The sequence below is a fragment of the Acanthochromis polyacanthus genome, chromosome 2 (genome assembly GCF_021347895.1).
Source record: "Acanthochromis polyacanthus isolate Apoly-LR-REF ecotype Palm Island chromosome 2, KAUST_Apoly_ChrSc, whole genome shotgun sequence".
NCBI lineage: Eukaryota > Metazoa > Chordata > Actinopteri > Pomacentridae > Acanthochromis > Acanthochromis polyacanthus.
Window position 1 is genome coordinate 37,319,782 of NC_067114.1, and position 23,819 is coordinate 37,343,600.

At 40.7% G+C, this 23,819-nt stretch overlaps 1 protein-coding gene and 1 long non-coding RNA gene across 3 annotated transcripts; one reads left to right on the forward strand and one right to left on the reverse strand.

Annotated features, from left to right (window-relative positions):
• Nucleotides 1–12,729: 12,729 nt before the first annotated feature.
• Nucleotides 12,730–16,369, forward strand: zgc:112966 (uncharacterized protein LOC541433 homolog). Of its 2 annotated transcripts, none has more exons than XM_051937741.1 (5): nucleotides 12,730–12,994; nucleotides 13,851–13,948; nucleotides 14,212–14,356; nucleotides 14,550–14,670; nucleotides 15,691–16,369. In XM_051937741.1, exons 1-5 carry the CDS (start codon nucleotides 12,947–12,949, stop codon nucleotides 15,978–15,980), a joined length of 702 nt encoding a protein of 233 aa, XP_051793701.1. In that variant the 5' UTR covers nucleotides 12,730–12,946; the 3' UTR covers nucleotides 15,981–16,369. The 2 variants fall into 2 exon arrangements, 1 of the variants encoding a protein (XP_051793701.1); XR_007937239.1 differs by having other exon boundaries at nucleotides 12,750–13,019.
• LOC127530605 (uncharacterized) lies at nucleotides 16,325–17,874 on the reverse strand. The gene is made up of 2 exons (XR_007937250.1): nucleotides 17,449–17,874; nucleotides 16,325–17,130 (listed from the first exon to the last, which is right to left on the reverse strand). It is a non-coding gene; the product is annotated as an uncharacterized LOC127530605 (long non-coding RNA).
• Nucleotides 17,875–23,819: the final 5,945 nt, after the last annotated feature.

Here is a 23,819-nt window from a genome sequence, read left to right on the forward strand (position 1 = left end):
AATTATTCACTTCCGGGTTGAGAGGGTGATCCTCTGAAAACAAAGGTGTTCCTCTCAGTACAAGCTGTGAACTCTGCTTTATGTAAAACAGAACAACGTGCATGGGCGAAAATATAGACATGCATTTCCCAGCAGGGGTCGGGATTACTCATATTGTTAACGAGTTGAGCACGTTATGGTAGCCATTTATAAGACAATAATGAGCAAACCTTATTAGTTGCCATTTTCGTTGCGTCGGAATTCTTTTAACTTTTCCTGAATGCGCTTGACTCTTTCCTTTTTGCGTCGTAAGGTGCCCTCATTTTGCCACGCAGATTGTGTCATTCTCAGTCCAGAAGACTCTTGAGGCTTGGTTGTTTGAGCAAAAATGTCGGCGTCAATCATTCCTCTTCTTTTCAGATCCGCAGCAGCGTCTGGGGCGTCTTTGTAAACCACCGGGCCTGTTTGGTAATGGACGCGGAGCCGCGAAGGGTGAAGCGTCTGGAAACTTATTGTTTTCTCTTTCAATATCTTTCTGATTGGGGCGTAAGCCTTTCTCTTTGCCAGGGTGTCACTGGTATAATCTTGTTCGAAGAAAACCCTTCGTCCTCGAAACAGAATGTTCCTTTTGCTCCATGCAGAAGTAAGCACAAGCTGTTTGGTCTTAAATTCGAGAAAACATAGAACAATTGATCTTGGGTTTGCGCTTTGGGGAGGTTTGGTGGCGAGCGAGCGGTGGCATCTTTGTATTCCGAGGGGGGTGTCTGGAAGAGCGAGTTCGGTTTTAAGAAAATTCTCCACAAATCCAAATATATCGTCTTTTTCGGCCCCCTCCTCAATGCCGTGTATCCTCAGATTGTTTCTCCTTGAGCGTGCCTCCAAGTCTTCGAGCTGTGTTTGGAAATGTTCCTGCAGCTCAAGTGTGTGAGATAGCACCTCTCTCGCATCCGCACTGAAAGCCTCGACTTCGGTGACTCTGAGTTCGGCTTCTTCTACCCTGCTAGTCACGTTTTTGATGTCGGATTCAATCATCCCGAGTCGATTGTTCATTTCTCCTCTAAAATCACTGAGCTCTTGTTTAAGTTGGCAGGTGGCTTCTGTTAGCTCCTTTGTAATATCAGCGCGTACTTTTTGTATTTCGGCGATGATGCTAATCTTCATGGCCTCCATGCTATCGGCGTCAGTTAGCAACTTGCTATCACATGTGTTATCCTCACTTTCACTCTGTGATTCCACGTCTTCTTTAGTGTTGCTCACTGATGTTGTTCTTCTCGTTCTTCTTATATTTGCCCCTGGCATTCCTTTCTGCAACTTTCTAATCACGAAAATACTAATAAACCATTAGGGGAAGCTGACCCGCTTGGAGCTGGTGAATTATGCGTCCGCTCTCCGTTCCGCCATCCGGAAGTCTTCCACACTGATATGTATATTGTGCCGAACAGCAAGGCACATAGCTATTTCAGCCTGTGTGAGTCCCTGGTTGAAAAGATTTGTGATGCATTGATCAACAATCTCCTGCTCCTCTGACATTGTGTGGTGAGTCTCTGCTTTCAAAGGCACCCCAGAAGGAAAGAAAATCCCAGAATCTGAGGAACCCAGAATGACTTCTGTAGACTGAATGAAGCTGAAAAAGAAGAAAGGAAACAGCAATTATTGTTAACACCAATTTGGAGAACCTGAACTCCCTCAAATTCAGGAAAACGGATGAAACGCAAGCACAATTTATTATTTTAATTTATGTAAGTTTTAGAAATGCACATGTCACAAAGAAAAAGTTGCTATACAGGTAAAGAAATGAAAGAGTCACTTTTTTTTTAATACACGTCAGCTAGCTGGCAAAATGGAACAGCACAACCTGGTGAAACAAACTAAAAAAAAATAGGACAACAGCTGACTTCTTTTATTCATTTGTGACATTTGATCATGGATGTCTGCATGTTAACTTGTTGGAATAACATATTGCAATTAACTGCATTTATTTCTCATATTTCATTTACACTTTGAAGAAGGAGCCTTATTCTAGTTTATGCTAACCTCCTTCCCTTTTCATTGCTTCAGCCTATTGTACTTGAGCCAATGAAATATAATTTAACCAGTATGACTGTTTCTCTGTCTGAAGTAGCTGTACAAAGCAGCTGTGACCATCACCAAAACCGACATCAGCTATACCTTTATCAAGTTCATCTTTATTAATATATCTATGACTATTTATTTATGTATCTATCTATCTACAATATTTGTTATGCATCTATCTATTTATGCACTCATCCATCCATTCACATTATCCATTAAAATACTACAGGATGTGTATGGTTGTCATGATGCAGGGCTTTACCTTGGCAGGAGACTTGGTCAAGCATCTGAGCCTCAGCTGTCACAGGTAGTCGGGATCACCCAGATGTGTCCATCTGACAGAGCTGTGGGCCAAACAACATCCATCCATTAATCCAAAAGTGATCCTTAACAGTGACCGCTGTAAGTACCTCTCTTGGTGTCCCACGGATGATATGAGGGACCAAGGCACAGCATGGGAATCATCTCCCCGTATATCAATGAGCTAAACACGAAGTTCCGTTAGCAAAGATCAAGGCAGCAGATGAAATACAAAACTAAACCAATTAAGGAGAACATGAAGGGGAAAAGCAGTTACAACTACGCGACACAGTCCACACACATCCCACCTTGCATTCCATGCACAATTTTGGCTAATTTTCAACCGGTTCAGCGTTTTGAGGGTCAGCGAACAGCCCTGCACGCCTCACATGCCACAGTTCGTCTGCACGTACCAAGAAGCAATGAAGCAAGAAGCCTTTAATTAATTCTTCAATGTTAGATCTGATTAATCTCTCTCTAGTAACAGGCTATGTACCACAGGCTTTTAAGGTTGCTGTCATCAAACCTTTGCTTAAAAAGCCCACTTTAGATCCAGATGTGTTAGCTAACTATAGACCAATATCCAACCTACCATTTCTCTCTAAAATTCTGGAAAGAACAGTTGCAAATCAATTATGTGAACACTTACAAAGGAATAATTTGTTTGAAATGTTTCAGTCAGGCTTCAGAGTGCATCATAGCACAGAAACAGCTCTGGTGAAAGTTACTAATGACCTTCTCATAGCATCAGATAATGGACTAGTCTCTATACTTGTTTTGTTAGATCTGAGTGCAGCGTTTGACACAATCGACCACATAATTTTATTACAGCGTCTAGAACATTCAATTGGCATTAAAGGGACAGCACTGGACTGGTTTAAATCCTACTTATCAGATAGGTTCCAGTTTGTGCATGTTAAGAAGTGGGTCCAAGAGTGTGAACGTTGCCAAGTGGCTAAGGACTCTGCACCCGTGCCACATAGTTTTATGGGCCATTTGCTTGCTTCTAAGCCAAATGAGATCTTGGCTGTCGACTTTACACTGCTTGAGCCTTCCAGAGGTGGTTTTGAGAATGTGTTGATCATGACTGATGTGTTTAGCAAGTTTGCTGTAGCTGTCCCTACACGGGATCAGCGGGCCTCTACAGTGGCCCAGGTCTTGATCCATGAGTGGTTTTATAAGTTTGGTGTTCCAAGTCGTCTTCACTCTGACCAGGGGAAGAGTTTTGAGAGCTCTTTGATCCAGCAGCTTTGCTGCTTGTATGATGTAGCAAAATCTCGTACTACCCCTTACCATCCTGTGGGAAATGGTCAATGCGAGCAGTTTAATCGCACGCTTCATAACCTGTTGCGCACCCTACCAGCTTCAAGGAAGCAAGACTGGGCCTCCTGTTTGCCACAGGTGCTATTTTGTTATAACACCACACCACATCAGGCAACTGGGGAGTCTCCGTTTTATTTAATGTTTGGACAGGAACCTCGGCTTCCTGTGGACTTTCTCTTAGGTCGGGTCCAGGATCCAATACAAGGGGGAGTACAGGACTGGATGGTGGAGCATCAAGCCCGACTTAAAGTTGCTGTGGAAGGTGCTTGTGAGAGGCTGTTGGCTGCTGCCAGCCGCCGGAAGGAGCGGCATGATCACCGGGTCCGTGATGTCCCTCTGGCGGTGGGTCAGTTGGTTTATCTGCGAGACCATGGTGTTAGGGGCCGTCACAAAATCCATGACCTTTGGAGCTCCGTGGTGTACCAGGTAGTAAAGGCTCCTCCTCAGGACGATGTGGTATACTCCGTTGCTCCAACGGATGATTTGTCCAAGGTGCGGAATGTGCACCGTAACATGTTGAAGGCTGTAGTTAGGCCAGAGGAATCAGTTCCTCTTCAGGGTGTGTCTTCTCCCCCTCCTCTGGCGGTGCTTGATAGTGACTCTTTTGAGGATAGGGAGGTGGACTTGTGCGTTGTCATCCCTGAAATAGATGTTTGACCTGTGGAGGCACCAGGCTTTCCTCATTTTGCAGAGTCTCCTCTTAGAACCCCTCAACCAGAGATGAGGTCCGGTCAGGTATCATCCCCGGCACAGGGAGATTCTGTGTTATGCTCTTCTCAGTCCCCTACAGACCAGCCTAGTACTAGTCGGCAGGCATTACGCCGGACTGCTCGTTCAACCGCTGGCCATCACTCTAATGTTCATCATCTCCCTCAGCCTGCTGTTCATCAGGACGGAGCAGTTCCTGGGCATCAAGGGCCTATGGCTAACGTCCAACTGGCTGTTTTTAGGCCTTGGTGTTGAGATGGGTCAACTGTGTTCATCGTTGGGTCAACGATGCAAAAGCGGGGGGTAGATGTGGCCGGATGGTTTCTCCCTCCTAGCCACTGAATGGCACTGCGCTATTTCAATCATCGCTGTGACAGCGGGGTGGTATCCAGCGCCACTGCATATATATATATATATACACAGGTGGGTGGCTTCACCTCAGTCTCATGCTTTCTCTTGAGCTCTCCCCGTGGTGGTAACTGCAGCCGAGCGGGCTGGATCTGGCATGATCAATCGGGACGTACATAATATCGCTGGTACAGGTAATGGACTTTTCCCCTTCCATCTTTATGTGATGTGCGGCGCATTCAGTGACAGCCTGCTTTACTTTGTATAGTGACGCTGGGAGACGGGTCGCTCCGTTCAGCGTGCCGTGGGTGCTTCTGTGACGACAGGGTAAGCTACGTGGTCCGTGTTATATGATCTGATGTGTTAACTGGTCCCTGATTTTGTTGTGTAGTTGCTGCAGTTCATTTGCTGCTGTTTTCATTGGATCTCCTCTGCCTGCATTGCTGCTACGCTGCGCCACGGCTAACCGGGTATGTATCGCTCATGATGAGGAAGTGATCAATGAAGCCCAGGTCATTTAATGATAATTCTGCTTAATTGTTTACCTTTACTAGGTTGCAGCTAAACGTGTGGTTCATTGGACGCCATCGTTCCCTGGACTGGCTGCTGTTTCGGCTCTTTTTGTTGCCGGTTCTTTTGTGACGTTTCTTCTTTTCGCCGGGCCTGCTCTTTTGTGACGTCTCTCTTTGTGTGGTGCCTACAACCTGTTGTTTCGGCTCCTTTTGCCGGCTCTTTGTTTAGGCTCTCTTTGTTACGGCTCTCTTTAGTGTCTACAATTCGCTGTTTTTGACTGTGTTGGCGTGTATTTTCATTAGGTTTATCGCCAATGTGTTTAGAGTTACTGCATCGTACTTTTGACGTTAAAAACCTTAGGCTATGAGGATTATTATGCCTCATATTTCACCTGTGTTTTAAAAGCTGTTGTGTGGAGTGTGTGTGTGTTTTAATTGTGTACATTGGTCTGGTCACCAGCACTGCTAAATCAGGAGTACTAATTATTTGTTTCTTTTGTGCAGGTTTGGTGAGCCTCGGCGGCAGTTTAATCCCTGGTGGTGGTTCACGGATCCCTTTTTCGTTGGTGTGTTGTGTCACAGGTGTGATTATTTGGACCCCCTTTTCCTTCTTTTTGGTTATTTGTTTGCCTGCCGCCATGGTAAGCCAGCCTGCTCCCTTTATTGTTTAAGTTAAGTACTCCTGGTTCTTTATTTTAAACTGGTGGCTTACTTCTTATATTTAATAATCTAATTAAATAAATAAATTGTTATATTTTTGGAAACACGTCTCAGCCCAAGTGATTACGAACCTGTGTGCCTTCGGTGTTTAATGGTCCTTGGTTGATCATGTTGAATTGAATGTCCCGGGGGTGAAATTCCCCTGGGTGGCGTTGTCGCAACATTTATGTGAATCCTAGCCATTTTTCCCCATTCTCCATTCCCCTCCTCTTAGAGCTCCCTCGCCACGCCACACATGTTAACAATAACTCTTCTGAGCATACTAAAGTTAATCATGGAGTTCCTCAGGGTTCTGTCTTAGGACCGATACTTTTCACATTATACATGCTTCCTTTAGGCAGTATTATTAGGAAGCATTGTATTAACTTCCATTGTTATGCAGATGACACACAATTGTATTTATCTATGAAGCCAGATGAAACTGATCAGTTAGCTAGACTGCAAGATTGTCTTAAGGACATTAAAACCTGGATGACTTTTAACTTCCTACTGCTAAATTCAGACAAAACTGAAGTCATTGTATTTGGCCCCAAACATCTTAGAAACTCGCTTTCAAAGCAAATAGTTACTCTGGATGGCATCACATTGGCCTCCAGTACTACTGTGAGGAATCTTGGAGTTATTTTTGACCAGGACATGTCCTTTAACTCACACATAAAGCAAGTCTGTAAGACTTCCTTTTTTCACCTGCGTAATATTGTAAAAATCAGGAACATTCTGTCTCAGAGTGATGCAGAAAAATTAGTTCATGCCTTTGTTACTTCCAGGCTTGACTATTGCAATTCCTTATTATCGGGTTGTCCAAATAGCTCTCTCAAACATCTACAGTTGATCCAAAATGCTGCTGCGAGAGTACTGACAGGAGTTAGCAAAAGAGATCATATTTCCCCTATACTTGCTTCTCTTCACTGGCTTCCTGTTAAATTCAGAATAGAATTTAAAATCCTTCTTCTGACATATAAAGCTCTTAATAACCAATCTCCATCATATCTTAAAGATCTGATAGTACCATATTATCCTAGTAGAACTCTTCGCTCTCAAACTGCAGGCTTACTTGTTGTTCCTAGAATTTCTAAAAGTAGAATGGGAGGCAGAGCCTTCAGTTATCAGGCGCCTCTCCTGTGGAACCTGCTCCCAGTTTGGGTTCGGGAGGCAGACACCCTCTCTATTTTTAAGACCAGGCTTAAAACGTTCCTTTTTGACAAATCTTATAGTTGGGGCTGACTGGGTGACCCACAGGGGTTCGGCTTGTGTCTTCATTTGCACAGCTGACTCCCTCTTGAACGTCCCTTAGTTCTGCCCCTAGTCATGCTGCTATAGGCCTAGGCTGCTGGGGGACTTCTCTTGACGCACTGAGCCCTTCTCTATCTACCTTTACATTTAATATGTATACCGTTATTGCAGTACATTCACTCTGTTTCCCCCTGTGCTATTTCTCCGAGTGTCCCTGGTCCCAGAGCTGGATGCTTCAGATCTGCGGTCGATGTTCCACCAACTGGTCCAGTCTCCATCATGTCCACTGTGGGATGCTGCTGCTGACCTTCCTCCAGCCCTCTGCTTCCAACTCCCCTTTTTCCACCAGTCAACTCTGCATCGCCTTCACTATACTTGTTATGCTAACTTACATACTGTTTGAATTTTACTGCTAGCGATATATGGAGTATGTTTAATGTCAGAGCCATACATCATAAGAGTAAATTATGAGTCAGTTTTCAATGTTAGCTTATACTTTGTCTGTGTCACATATCCTGTCATGCATGTATCCAAATGTGTGTTGTGTTTTCCTTGCTTTTCCACCCCTCCCTCTTCTCCCATCCCTCCCCCTTGCCCTCCTCTGTCCCTCTCAACCCGCCCGGCCAGCAGGCAGATGGGTCCCCCCTATATGGAGCCGGGTTCTGCTTGAGGTTTCTTCCCTGTTAAAAGGGTGTTTTCCTTGCCACTGTCGCCTTTGGGCTTGCTCTGGGGGTCAGGCATATGGGTTCTGTAAAGCGTCTTGAGACGATTTGACTGTAATTGACACGATATAAATAAAATTGAATTGAATTGAATTAGAAGCACCGGAACAACAGTCTTATAATTATGAATATGAATAATAATTTGGGGTGATCTGTTCCTGTAAAGTTCTGTAAAGAGTGTGCATCTTACCCTGTGCATATACCCACACTCCACGCAGAGGTCAGCTCAATGTCCACTGCAAAATTAATTCGTGATCGTCAAAAGGGACGGTAGGCCAACTCCAAAGCTCAATCTAACTAAGTGTAGAGCTAATGGAAAAGCTCGCTCTTTTTGTGAAGCTAACTATGCCAGAAACGAGTGGCTAACAGGAAGTGCCAAGCTTAACCAGCTTTTCTGCTGGCCATGTCTCCTATTTGACCGGTCTACCGGTTCCCTGAACAACCCCTGGAGCACTTAACCTCTTTTTTTTCACTGAAATGAATGAGAAGTCGGTAGAATAAAGGTACTGTAACAGTAGGCTGATTTGTTTTCATGAAAATAACAGTTAAAACACCGAATCTAATTTGTTGTTCACACTGACTTCCTCAGTAATTTTGGTCACGGCCTGCCACTGCACAAAACTAAACTGAATTACAAGACCAAGTTAAGAGGGTGACTCACAGGAAGGGGGAACTGACAACAGGGAAGGCAGGCTTAGGAAATCCAGGGCAAGCAGAGGCCAAACAGGAAAACAGGCTGGGGAAAATCCAAAAGCAGACAGGGGCACAACAGAATCTGAGGCGGGGGTGGGAGGAGCAGAAAAGTCTATGAGCTGAAGCAGTCCAGAGGTGGCATTTTTGGTGAGGAAACAGCATCTATGATCTGACAGAGACTGAATGACTGAGCGGGGTTTAAATAGTGAGGAGAGCTTGCGGACAGGTGAGCTGAGTTTACTAATTGCTGCAGCTGACAGTCATTGGGGTAAGAGCAGGAAGGCAAGTGGCAGGGAGAGAGAGAGACATGAGGGAGAGGTGACAGACAGGGAACCAAAAAGGCAGGACAAAACCAAAACAGATCAGGAAACAAGAAAGGAGGAAAAAGAGGAAGAAAGGCAGAAGAAGGACAGGGACCAGAGCAAGATCCTAACAACAGTATGTGGAGCCATCCATTCTTGGTAACAGCTGTGGGCACTTGAATAAATGTTGCACATGTTTATTTGAGATTTTTTTAATTTCGCAAAGTAAATAATCAATAATCAATTTTTTCTCGCTTTTTAATTTTTTTTAATAGCATTATAACTATTTTCCCTTTACTTTTATCCACAATTGTTTCCATAGAGGAATAAGACTGTATTTTTCAGTGTAAACTGAGCCCACATGAGTAAAAATGTGACAAGAGCAAAAAACATATAGAAGCTACTCAAAGTTCAGACAGTGAGTCAGCAGTTTAGGTGTTCAGGCGGTTACTGTAGCAATGTCTAAGACTTGTACCACCATTATAGCCCTGAGAATCAGGGTAAAACATCAAGTTATCTCGCTAACGTTAAATCGAACTTTACAGCAGAGGGCTCAGTTCTTTTTACAGAGTTGTTGTACCTCATAAACATCGCTGAGTTGCAGCTAGTACAGGTTCAGCGACATCAGGCACTGATTCATTGATATAAGGCTGATACTTACCCTTTAATCTACAGTTTCCTTTCAGGCGGATGTGAAAATATGTTTTCACTGATCTCATCATGACTTGGCTTTGACTAAATTCTCAGTTTTCAAGGGGAAATTCGGTGGTTAACAGTAGCTGCTGTGAACACATGGGAATACAAACAAGCCAAAGCTCTCCCCCTCCTCATATCAGAATATAATGAGGTGCAATTAGATCATTCTACACAGCGATGTGTCAACACTGGAGAATGGTGTGCCTATGTATTAAAACATATTCTTCAGAAAACCTGTATTACAGGAAAACTTACTATCCTAATGCAAGTAATCAGCTGGGTAAGTTTCATTTTGATATCTATTAGGTAAAAATGTTGATAGCTATACATAGTATAGGACAAAAATATCTGTAATAGAGCTAAAAAAAAAATACACGTGGCATTTTCCCATGACTTGTGTGGTTGCAACAGAACACATACCATACATTTGAACTCGAAAACATCCAATCAACATTTATTATTATATATAAAACAACGTAGATAATGTATTGAGCCACCTAAAGTCATTCACTATTTCAAGCTAAAGGACAAAATACAACACAAGTTTAGGAATATTGTCCTTCATTATCATATCATTTATATATCCTATCATATTATAATATATTGCATTGTATCATACTGCACTGTACCATATTGTATGATACTGGAATATCCCTCTCTCTGTTTGTTGCATTGTTTATATCATACTGTATTGTATTGCATTGTAGTGTATTGTTCCGTATTGTATCATACTCTATTGTGTAATACTGTATTGTATTATAATACACTATAGTGTGTTATACTCTGCTGTATTGTACTATATCATACTGTACTGCATTGTACCATACTATGCTGTATATTGTTGCATATATATCATACTGTTCTGTACTGTATTGTACTGTCTTGTATCATACTGTGCTATATTGCATTGTATCACACTGTAGTGCATCCTGCTGTACAGTGTTGTATGATGTTGTATCATCCTGTATCACATTGTACCACATCATACTGCAATGTACCACAAAGTACTGTATCATAGATTCAAGATTCAAGAGTTTTTTTTTCTGCCACACGCTCATACACTAGGTGCAAATGCAAACTCATACTGTATCCAATGGAAATGTGTGGTCCCATGTTATACCATTGTGTTATACTGTAGTGTGCTATATTGTGATGTTATTGCATCGTGTAGGTCTGTACCATACTGTGTTCTATTAAGTGGTATTGGAAAGCAGTGCATTACATCATAATGTACTTAACGTATCTGTCATGGCCCCTCCCTCTCCTGTGCTCTTCCTCATCTGATATGAGCGGCTGCGGAGGAGTGCAGCCGCTCGTAATCAGTAATCAGCTGCTCATAAAGCCAGACTCTCCCCACTGCTCGACGCTGGGTCATTGCTTGCGGTTCCTCTGCCAAGACTCACCAGTCTGCTCGAGCTCTGCTCCCCGTCTGCCCTGGAATCCCTCGTCTGCTCCGTCTCCCCATCTGCCCTGGAATCCCTCGTCTGCTCCGTCTCCCCCTCCGCTCTGGACTTCCCCCGTCTGCTCTGGTTTTCCCTACCCCGCTGTCCCTGCCACAACCCCGCCACCAGCTCTCCTCAGCTCCGTCCCCGCCTTGTCTCCCAACCCCCAGGACAACGTGAATCACCGCTCCCCGTTTTAGTTTAGTTAAGCCCCCACCACGGCCGTCTGGTCCGTCGCCCTTAGTTCAGTTTAATCCCCGTTCTGTTTGTTCCCTGTGCCTCCCGTATGGAGAGCTTTCTGTTTATTTAATATACATTAAACCTGTTGTTCTGTACTTGCCTGTCTGTTGTGCCTGCTTTTGGGTTCTAAACACACCGCACCTTAACAGTATCATATTGTGCCATTGCAAAGCACACGAAGATAAAGGCTGCACATGTGAATGGAAAGAGAGACATTTAATAGCAGCTTTAACCACAGAGGTGCTCATCAAATAAACTGGTCCGGTGAGCATGCATTGTGGTTTTTTTGTTGTTGTTGTTATTTTTGGCTTCACTGCAACTAATTAAGTATGTGGGTAGTGATTATGCAGGAAATAACACCAATAACATTCTTTTCACAAAGTTAAATACTGTCATAAAGAGTGCTTGCGGTTTTTTTTATGTGAAAATGAATTGACTAGCATGCATCCATTGTCATTTGTTTTTAACAAACTGGAATGAGTTCAGCAAAAAGAAAGAGCCAAAGGTTGGCACTGCCCTTCTTTTGATTAACCCACATAAATTTGCTGTTGCTTCTGTTATGATTTAGGGTGTTATAACTGCCAAGAAGGCATTTTTTTTAATTCTCTCCTGTCTGTTTGTTTGTTAACACGTTCTGGTTCATCAGCTGCTAACAAACATACAATTAGACGAACAAAAACCTTACCTCTAGGCTCTAGTTAATAAAGTCATTGATGCTCACAGTTGCCACTATTTGGGTGGTTATGTTTTTGAGAAACAGAATGAGAGTATTTGAGGCATCAGTGGAATCATCTTGCTCTATGGATCTGACTCCTGGTCACTAGCAAAGACACTCTCAAAAAGAATTGATGGGACTTACACCAGAACAAGGGCGTAGGTTTGCATAGGGACGGTAGGGACATAACACTACCAACTTTTCAAGAGGGTCAAATTGTCCCCACCAACTTTTAAGCAACCTTATTTGCATTTTATAATGAGTTCAGTTATATAGGTAATTTTGATTGTCTTCCCATATGTTGTAAGGATAGAATTGACCCTACCATTACTAAGTGAATTATTTTCATTATGTTCAGACCAGGTTCAGACTTACATTTACCCCTTTTCACTTGCTGAATGTGCCGGTCCAACCAACCTGCGTTTGATTGGCTGATGACTTGACCCCCCCCACACACACACGCCCGCCACCCACACGCCACCCCCACAGCCCCGACAGAAATACACAAGAAATAAACGTGCCGCCTTCTCCGCCCCCTTCGAAGAGGAGGGATATTAGAAGTTTTTTTCGGCCAGCAGCAGCAGTATGGAATTAGATTTGTGCCAAAAATAATTAAACAAAAATAAATAAATTGCAAACAAAAATAAAAATTTGAGAGATATAATCTTACTCAAGCAAAAAAATAATACTTGCAATCAAAATATTTGTGTGACTGTGTAAATATTTAGCCTTTTACTTTTCCAATCATCACTTCTTTTGTTTACAGTTCTGTCTTTTTTTCCCTCACTGATCAGACTTTTGTTTTCAATGCCAGCTTTCTCATTTGCGCTGCCTGACATTTTGCTTGTGATTTTTGGCACAAACCTCTCGGGTGGGCGGGCCTTGTGAGGAATGCGTACTCATTGGCTGAATAGTTTTTGAGTGACACCCCGTGCCCCGGATGTTGTTCTGTACAGCGGGTGAATTCGGATGTATGGGATGTACTGTGGTAAGCTACTTTAACGTAAAGAAGTGTAAGTATCTGTCATATGTGTTGTCTGTGTTGAAGTAGCCGTTTTGATGTTGTAGCATCATGCTAATAACATGTTGGAAGCACAGCCAGCTACAGTATATCAACAACAATTTAGCAGCTACACGTTGGCTAACAGAACTTGCTAATGTTATCAAGCGGTGGGGGTGGGGTGGAGGGGCATATGTTAAACAGCTCGGTACTCTTAGAAAAAGGAAACAGCTTACTCATTGACGTTCCGTTTGTCAAAAAATAAACACTTTTCCAGCAGTTAGAGGGATTCTTGGCCTGGGCAACTTAGCCGCAAGACGCCAGATTAGATCCGCTGGGGTACGCTCCGCTACAAACAAGTTAGGAGAGTCCTGTCGTGGAGATGGCCTCAGAGCTTCACTCCGGTGGATCCAATCTGTCATTGAGATTCTGTGTCATTCTGAACAGCAAAGGCCATGGATCTCTCTGCTGGGATAGCGTGGAACCTATTTGCGGATAAACGGGACGTTGGATTATGTTAAATAGCTATCTGTTTTCGGATATTTGGTAAGAATAGTTACTACTGTAGTTTTTTACCTTAAGTAACTCATAGCAACTGTGCAAATTTAATTTAGAGAATAGGAGAATCCTTTTGAATTTGAACTTGTGACCATACCTTTAGCACCACCAAGACGCCAAAGTCCTGTCATTTCATGGTAACAAGACAGAAATAACAGTGTTACAATTGTATAAATAAATAGAATAGGAAAAGGACCTGTGGCTCTTGTTATTTATTGACTGTTTTAGTTTAGATATTAATGTTATTTTAGTGTGGAGAATCTTGAATTTTCTTAATTTCCCCTAGGTTGAAGAAACATCAGACTTATCATCATGCACTGAACAAATTCTCAACTGTGGCTACACAGGACCTATAAATGATGACAACAAAGACAAAATAGCACGGTTTGTATTTATTGTGTTAAACTGTTTAACTTCACTTTATGAGCAAGTATTAATGAAACCCTATGAGCAGCCTTGGTGTGAGGATTACCTTATCGGTTTGTCCATTCAATAATTACCTCCAAAGAAATATTAAAATCTATTGCCATGCATTCAGTTATTTAAAATAATCATGTAATCAAATATAATGACCTAATTTGTTTTTGATTACTTGACAAATAAATGTGGGAAACATGCACATGACAGCTGTTTTTCTGTTGTGAAAGGGCAATCCTGCTGCACTCTGCTGCAAGGCGAACAACCATGCTCAGGCAACTTCGAGAGGGACTACAACTTTACAGCCTCATAGATGTCATGGAAAGGAACAGAAAGCTTTGCCATGGCCTCTTTGTGGCTGCTGATGCTGATAAAGTAAGCTCCTATGATCTCCTGAAGCAGAAACATGTTAGATCCTCTGTGATGCTACATATGATGTCATAAACTCTTAATACAGCTGATATTTCTTTTTTGGTTTTTGAGTAATTAAAAGAAGGTGGTATATACAAAATTCTTGATCATTGCCATGTTATCTTAGACAAATATTTTTCTGTCATATGTTTTTCAGGTGGACTCACACTACATTGTGTCGCACTTGGCCCCAGAGATGAGCGAAAATGGTACACAAAAGCACACAAGGGAAGCACAAATCCTAAACAACTTCCAGGATTTCCTGCAAGAGCTTGAGGGTAAGTGAACCGAGATATACTTTTAAAGTATTCGGTCTTCTGAGATCTACTAGGGGTAAACCTCACAGAAGGTAACACAGATATTAATTGAAAAGCACTTAGACAGTGCAGACCTCTGTCAAGCAGCTCAGTTACATTGTCCTATATTTATTTTATATGCATATTGTGGAATGATAAATGCCAATCTGCATGAAGTGTGATTATTGTGTGCACCATGGTGCCTCCAGTGGGTGATGTGTCCAGCCTGAAGGGACTGTGAGTGAGCAGAGCTGCCTCCATGTTTCTATAATGTTAATGGGCTCACAGTAATGCTGCTGTAACTGTGAGTTGTGGAGGACTGGGATGTTTCTGACAATTTTAGGAGAGTCTGCTGAGAAACCAAGGGTCCAGTTACAACACCGAGCTTTTTCCATCAGATGGTGCCGTGGGTCAGACATTAGACAGGCCAATTGTTCACCTAGAAAAGCACCTGGAGAGCGCAGCCCTCTGCCAACGCAGCTCAGGCTGTGATAGCTGTATGTCCCAGACGGCAATCCGGATCATTCCCAAAATCTCCATTTGTTCCTTTTACCAGTTCAGACATTTCCTGACAATTTCATCAAAATCCATCCTTAAGTTTTTGAGTTATGTTGCTAACAAACAAATGCAGGCAGAAACATGACCTCCATAACCTAATAAATGACTGTTCTGTGATTTGCAAAAAGAGGTACTAAATAAATTTATTGACACTTTTTCCTTTCATACTATAAACTGAGAGTTTATTTCAACATTGGGTTAGTAATTCTATTAAATGTGTTTTCCCTTTGAATTAATTTATATTTTGCGCTAAACGACTTTGATCAGTTTATCAGTACTTTGACTCAGACCCATGCATAATAATTAATCATTTGACATACAAAATCAAGATCAACTAAGACCAAATGGACAGATCTGACCTACTGTAAAGTATTATCATGTCTGTCTGGTTTTGTCCAATTCTAATAATCTATTTTAATTGCCTTTTTTTTTAAATTTCCCCAGATGGAACAGTTGAGGATGAAGATCCGCTTGATGTCCCTGGAGTGATGCAGTGGTTGACTGGACAGTCGCACCGGCATCTTCTAACTGCAGACAGACAAAATTTTAAGATAACTGTCTGTTTTGACCATGGGTGTTTGGAACGGATGCCAGACCACAAGATCTGCTATCCACTTGTCAGCGCATGCACAGAAACGATCACATTTCCAACTGCACACTGTGTGAATTATGATGAGTTCAAGAAAAACATGTTAACAGCAATGAGATGTGGTGCAGGATTTTACAGGGTGTAGTTTGGTTCAAATGGTGCCAGAACACTTAAGATTCTGTTGTGTCATTTTCATGTTTATCTGCATATTAGTTGTTATGTGCCTCTACAGTGCACAAATGTTTGTTACATAAAACAGTGGTTCTCAACAGGTGGTGAGAACCCAAAAGTTGTTTACAGAGCTATTTTCAGTGGATCGTGGATTTAGCATTTGTTGGTTCCACATCCTTGTTTATTCTCTGAAAAGTTTTTTACTGTCTGAGAATTAGTTAATACTTTGATTGGTTGTGATATTCTTGGCAGAGTTTGTGGTGGTTCCTGAAAATGGACCAGTTAAGATCAGCTGATAAAAAAGTAAAAATACACAAATGTGTTTAATATATTTAATAGCAAAATAAAAAAATGTGCAATTCATGAATTGTCTTTAATTCCAAGTCTATTTTCAGCAGTACCCTACAGGTTCATGTGTAGCTGGATAGAGTATTTAGTCAATTTCAACACAAAACACAATATATGGACTTGCTATTGCAGTTTCATCACTTTGCATACAAAATAAGGTACTGAACGAACAACAATTTACTTCCAAATAAAATATTGAAAGTTGACAGTACTTGAAACAATTTGGAATCATGCAAACCAGTAAGTTCCTACAAAATATAATATTTTAAAGGTCTAAAATGTACTTTGCAATGAACTTAATAGAGAATTAATGAAAGAGCTGGGCTTTATAGTTGACCAGAACTGTAAGCAGAATCTCTTTTTTTTTTTTTTTTTTTTTTGTGTAGACTAAGTCTTTGCTGGGTGACCCAGAAAAATTCAGGACGAAACATTTTATTATTAATTACATATAAATGTAAACACAACATTTCTTCACACGGGTAAATATTAGATGTGTGTACATTTCATTCCACATAGAAGCATTTCAGCAAGCTTCTTCTGAATGGCAGATAGTTCAACATTTCAGTTGTTGAATTTTAGACTTCGCTCAGTTTCCTCACAAGCTCAAGTGTCTGAATATAGAGATCCTGATCACACAGAGTTGATGTGATGGGATCTATTAGTCCCTGAAGGATACCAAAGTTATGGTCAGACAGGGGGCAAGGGATGTCTGACACCACCACCCTATCATCTTGGTCACCATCAGTGCTGCAATCCTGGAGAAGAAGCTCCATACGCTGAAAGACAGTGAAGTTAAATTACACTAGTGCAAACTGTTCAAACATACCTAGGCTTGAAGCCAGGGTTAAAACACAGGGAGCCAGAGAAATGAGTAAGCTGTTTCCTTTTTCTAAGAGTACCGAGCTGTTTAACATATGCCCCTCCACCCCATCCCCACCGCTTGATAACATTAGCAAGTTCTGTTAGCCAACGTGTAGCTGCTAAATTGTTGTTGATATACTGTAGCTGGCTGTGCTTCCAACATGTTATTAGCATGATGCTACAACATCAAAACGGCTACTTCAACACAGACAACACATATGACAGATACTTACACTTCTTTACGTTAAAGTAGCTTACCACAGTACATCCCATACATCCGAATTCACCCGCTGTACAGAACAACATCCGGGGCACGGGGTGTCACTCAAAAACTATTCAGCCAATGAGTACGCATTCCTCACAAGGCCCGCCCACCCGAGAGGTTTGTGCCAAAAATCGCAAGCAAAATGTCAGGCAGCGCAAATGAGAAAGCTGGCATTGAAAACAAAATTCTGATCAGTGAGGGAAAAAAAGACAGAACTGTAAACAAAAGAAGTGATGATTGGAAAAGTAAAAGGCTAAATATTTACACAGTCACACAAATATTTTGATTGCAAGTATTATTTTTTTGCTTGAGTAAGATTATATCTCTCAAATTTTTATTTTTTGTTTGCAATTTATTTATTTTTGTTTAATTATTTTTGGCACAAATCTAATTCCATACAGCAGCAGACGACACTGTAAGTAATGTAAAAAGACGTCAATGTTGTGGACGTGGGGAACACACCACTAATGTTGCTACTGAAAGTCCGACCTGCATCAGAGTTAGCATAACATTAAACTGTGTGAACTTGCTAACCTGCAAAACTCGAGTAGGAAGCTGCTTCGAGAGAATTGTCCTCCTGTTTGTGTTTTCTACTGTTAACGTTAATTAAACTGTGAGAAATGTAGTGAACTCTGCTGGAAAATATAGAATCAGAAAAACGTGAGCAAGAAGCTGCTTAGAGAGAGAGGTCCCAGTCTGTGTTTCACAGGAAAGTGTTGACAGTCAAAAAAAACAAAACATGCTGCTGCTTTTCTTCTTGTAAACGGCCTGGTTTAGAAGGAAAGAAGGCTAGAGCATGTTGTGACTTTACACTTTTGAAACCAAATACCTATTAGTGCATTTATTTATTAATTAAAATTTATTTAATTACTATCACCTGAACCAATACACATGAAAGTTAGTATAAGTCAATACAGACTTATTTTGCATTGATCATTTAGCTTATCAATTAATTAGGTTCATATTCGTGAGAAATGTAGCCCTGACCCCCGTTCACCCAATCTGTTTGGTCTTATTAATGTCTCGTCCTCAGCAAAAAGTGTACATGCAGGTTATGCTGTTATATCGTCCCTACCAATGTTGAGACCAAACCTACACCCTTGCACCAGAATGTTATGGATGGTACTAAAAGTCTCCTGGAAATCACTCCTCACCACCTATAGGCCTCACATCCATGCTTGTCAACCATCATTAGGCAACTTGCACTTTCTGGACATGTGGTGAGACACAACGAAGCAGCTGATCGACTACTGTTATGAAAACCTGATACAGAAGGGTTGGCAGGTCTGGCACAACAATAACGAAAGTGCTAGAAGAAGACATGGGTCTAGAGGACAAAGAACTTTTGGCTGCAATGTTGGACAGTGAGAGCTGGAGGAAGAATTTTTTTTCATGTCACCGATTCCGTCGGATGCAACTGACTGTCTGATGTTGTCAAGGGTATTTTACCATCCCTTGACAACAAACACACTGTTGGGTAGTCTGTACATCTATTATTGTTAACAATATGGAGAATGAAATTGCTTCATTGAAATGGGGAAGACCAGACTCAACATCTCTCTAAAGACAAAAACCCGTTAGGGCTGTAAACATATGTTCTCTGTTTGGCCTCAAACCTCAACCTTTTTGAGCTGTTAGGTAACTCTTCTATAATTAGGCTACAGTACACTTACTCGACTAACATGAAATTTGTTCCCCAACAACAAAGACACATGACATAAGATGAACAAATACAGAATAAATGATGTCCTAAGAAAACATGGTTGATTTTACTTTCACAATGTCTGCCCACAGTAACAATCATCAAACACTTACATGTCCTCATTGCCTTTCTCTTTAATTTTAAGCCCTTTTTTGATATTTATTATCACTAGATCATAAAAATATATAAAAAGAAAACCATACAGCACTTCCAAAATTATGAAACAACACTCACGAGATAAATGAAACACAAAGCACTTTTGAAAACATTTGAAAATCATGTCAAGCACCTTTTCTGTCATCATTACAAATCTTAAAATCTCAAGATCTTCAACTTGCAGAGTTGCATTCTATGCTTGTAAAATTACATTTTTTTGGAATTTAAAAGGAAAATGATAAGAAACTTGCTTCTCCAAGAGGACTGATGGTCTCCCAAAGCCTCAGAGGCATAGGCGTTTCTAGCCCATTTTTGGGGGTGCTCAAGCACCCCCAAATTGAATCCCAGCACCCCTAAAGATTGACAGATTTTTGTTTTTGTTGTATCGCATGTCCTTTTCTTTTTAACAAACCAGAGAAGTATTAAAATCATACAGTACGTGGTTGATATGTAATGTTTTAACAACAAAAATACAACACCCAGCCTATCTTGCCTCAAAAATGGTTTGATCCAGCCCAACTTTCTCCCAACTCGGGCTCTGAGCCTCTACCTGCACAGAGCGAAGCGCTGTTTCACGGAGAAGCAAATGGGCAATAGTGGTGTGAGTACCTGGTTTAAACAAGGATATGTGGCACAATTCTTATCTTCTACCACTCAATACCAACACATTATTATCATTACAAGTCCTAATTTTTGCTGTATTTAATCATAGGTTACTGTTTATGTTGTTAGGTAGGAGTTAGCTTACGTTTTTTCTAGCTAGCAAACATTACAGGTGGTCAGTGTCTGTTTGAACTGGACTGAGAGAAGCTAGCTGTTGTGTCAGTGCATGTGTTAATATTCAAGCCAAGGTTCTACTGACAAGCTAACTGACTGGATGTCCATCAACATTATAACTCCTATTGTGTGTGTTTGTGTATGTTTATATGTATGTATGTATGTATGTATGTACAGACAGACAGCCTCATCATGGACATAAGATTATTGTCTTTTCGAAAAAAAGAGCCAGGTTCAGGTAAGAGTGTAAGATCAAATGGTCTATCTATCAAGGGTAATGTTGTAAGTTGGATCAATGTATCAGTGTTTATATCTGTTATCAGATATAAAACACATTGTTTGGTTATTTGCCTTTAGGTTGACAGTACAAAGAGAGAGAGGATGTTATTTGTTCATATTCTTATTGGTATTTTTTCATATTTATGTATTTATCCATCTAGTTGAATACAATCTATTTGTGTATGATTGTCAGTCCAAAGAGGGAGAGACGAAAAAGGGGAAGGAGAGAGTGTAAGGTCAGGAAGAACCAGGTAAGAACACAAACAGAATAGTGGCATGCAAAACAGCACCTGTTAAGATGACAAAAAAAACAACAACTTTCCATTCACAATATAATTTTACATATATGTCATGGAGGTTATGTGTTCTCCCCACAGTAAATGCTTTCCAGAAGCACACTTAACAGATATCAGTGGACTTCAATTTCATTACATTTTCCTAATTATCTGTATGCTTTACTATTTGCTTAATTTCACTATACGAGGAAGAGAAGAACAGGGAGAGACTCTGGAAGATGAGAGAGCAGCTGTGCATCGCATTTCAAATAAAAGTAAAAAATAAGTCCCAAGTTGTTGTTTTTTTACTCAGTATAGGGGGCTGGTTTACTCCAGAAACATGCATGCTGTTTATGTGTATGCTGAGGAGCTGCTGTATCTAAATGAGTCGTCTTTTCCCAGAAATTAGGGTTACAATATGTTTCTTTTAAGATTCCAGAGCATTCCTCCTTTGCTGTGACTCACCATTTAAATATCCTCTCAGACTGGATGGTTTGGTCACAGACTTTTTCTAAAAGTGTTATGCTTTTCTTTCACAAATGTGGGAATGAAATTGCGTTAAAATGTACAAAACACTGAAATTTATCTTGTCTGGCCGGGCACCTCTGGGTGCTCAGCACCCCTAAACCTCTGATCCTAGAATCGCCCCTGCTCAGAGGAACAGTTAAAGACACTTTTTCCAGTTAAATTAGTGACATTTACAAAGGGGTGACGTGAGAAAAATCCCTGGAAGAATAAACTGCAACATTGCAAAATCATTTATTCTCATCAACATTTGTTATTTCCTTGCTATTAACCTGCATCAATAAGCCTCGATGTGTTGCACAGAACTCTTTCAAGTAAGGTCTGGTATGACCCTGGAAAAAAACAGAAACTTCACTGGCGTATTTTCTTGGCACACTGAAAAACTATTTCAGAAATGCTTCAAGGAACTTCTCAAAGAGTTTACGGTTTCGGCTCGGATTCCGAAATTCCAGGATCTCAATCTGACAGAGCATCTGTGTGATGTTCTAGAAAACGTCTCAGTTCTTTTTAATGTCATGGCTGATGCGTCATATTTTTAAAGCCCATCGTGTGTTGTATTCAAATATTCATCTGTAAAATGCCAGTTACCAAAGCTGTAAATAAATGCAGAGCAGTTAGAAGTGCGGTTTTGCCTTTGAGGTGAATGAGGTAAAGTTTAACAAGGTATTTAATCAAGCAAATTAAATTGCTTCTTGCATCAATTTAGCATCTAGTTCCTGGTTTCATTGACCTTTAAAGCCAAGTTCTTCCTCATTGGCACTCAATGTCAGTTCCTGTAAGAGGCTTGTCTGGCTGTCATGTTGCTGAAACATGGGCAGCAGCTGTCATTGTGATTCACATGAATGCTATTCTGATTGACAGCTGCTGGTAGTAAATTAAGAAAGGCAGTAAACGCAGATGAGACAGATGACAAACACCGTAAACCATGTGACACATAAATCAACAGAAAATAAACTTTCATTGTGGAAGGGAAATGCACTCAACTCCATGGTGCACCTTTAAAGCCCAAACTAAGCAAATGGTAGATTAAATGATAGCCAATCTTTGTAGTTTTATCCAGCTCTTATGTAACCACATGTAGACATTTCAGACATCATGCAGACAGCGCAGATCTTTATCTGCAGAAACAGATTTCATTATCATCAAGAAAACATTTTTATGAACCGGACTGAGCCACCAAATCTCCTTATTGATCAGCTTTCTCATGTAAAAATTCAGTGATTTCTGCTCCTTTATATCCGCCTTCATGAATTCAGTTGATGAGAAAATACTGATCATCAGATGAGAGCTGGACTGCTCACTGACCCGCATATAACCAGGTAATCGCAGTGTTCAGTTTTCTCAGCCCTCCATGCCTGCAGATGGACACCTGATCGCCGTTAAGCTGATTGAACTCGGTGATACGTGCGCACGAACTTCCTTGTAGATTCAACAGGGTAAGCTTCACTGGAAGCTTTGTTGAAACTTTTACAATTTGCATTCAAAGACATTCAAAGCCCTGTAATGAATCCGTTTCAAAGAAGGGGGCGTGAAAAACACAAGCACGAAACAAAACCTCGACAAGATCCTGGTTAAGTTTCACCTGGTTTGTTCTGTCACCTGGAAAACTGTGAATACACAACAGGTCAAAAGTTTGGAAGCAAGATTAAATTTATATAAAACAAGGTTATAGTTTCATTGGTGGCATAAAGAGTCACTCATCAGAATACATTTTTACTTTGTCAAGTGTTTTTGTCTGTATTCTTGGTTCTTTACCCAGCTCTTTCTTTCTAGATATGTCCATGGTAGTTCCAGAGATATGGACATAGTTGAGATTTACTGGGATTTTTATATGAAAATTCTCAAAAGCCAAAGAGCTAAAGTGAATAATGCAAACTGTGAGTTGTGTTGTACTTTTGCACAAACCTTCTCAACTGTAAAACTAAGCCTTTCTTTACTTTTGTTAACATTTATTCAGCAATTTCCTGGTAACATCAATTATTCCTAAAGGTAAACTGAGGAAAATGGTGCATATCAATGAAAGCAAAGTCTGATCATGCAGTAAATACATCCCAAAATCCATAGAATTCATACTGGTTTTTAAGAAGGCATTCTGAAAAGAAACATGAAGTTGCTTCCAAGCGTTTGGCCTAGTTGAAAGAAAAACCTTTGAAAGTCTCTTTCACCTTTGTGTAACAAGCCCAAAAACATCATTCAAACTTTTTTTTTAATTAATCAGTTTTCTCTGAGATAAATCACAAGCACTTTGGAAAACAAACTATCGGAAAAAAATTCTGAAGGACCTGTCATGTCACTCCAGTTTGAGATTAACTGCAAATGTTGCCTACTGAGCTCCAAATACATCTAAAAAAAACTTAATTACATGTTTTTCTTTCTTACTGTGCAGCCAAAGACTTAGGATCATCTGATTAAAGCATTTTTGTCTTTAACTTTAGCTTAAAATTCACAGTTTCTTCTGCATTCATGCACCACATTTATAACTGGCTTTAATTTCATTCATTTTAAATTCATTCATTTTATTGGTCTTGTACGTTTCATTTCATTTTATTTCATTCTGTTGTCTCCTCTGTGAAAATACTGCCTTCAGTTCATCTGACAACTCTAAATCTCATTTCGCTGAAGAGT

Excerpts from the sequence above, each read along its gene's own strand:
- zgc:112966 (XM_051937741.1), top strand. The coding sequence starts at position 12,947 with ATGTTGTTCTGTACAGCGGGTGAATTCGGATGTATGGGATGTACTGTG. Across the intron at positions 12,995-13,850 it reads GATGTATGGGATGTACTGTG|GTTGAAGAAACATCAGACTT; the intron begins GTAAGCTACTTT and ends AATTTCCCCTAG. Across the intron at positions 14,357-14,549 it reads TGGCTGCTGATGCTGATAAA|GTGGACTCACACTACATTGT; the intron begins GTAAGCTCCTAT and ends TATGTTTTTCAG.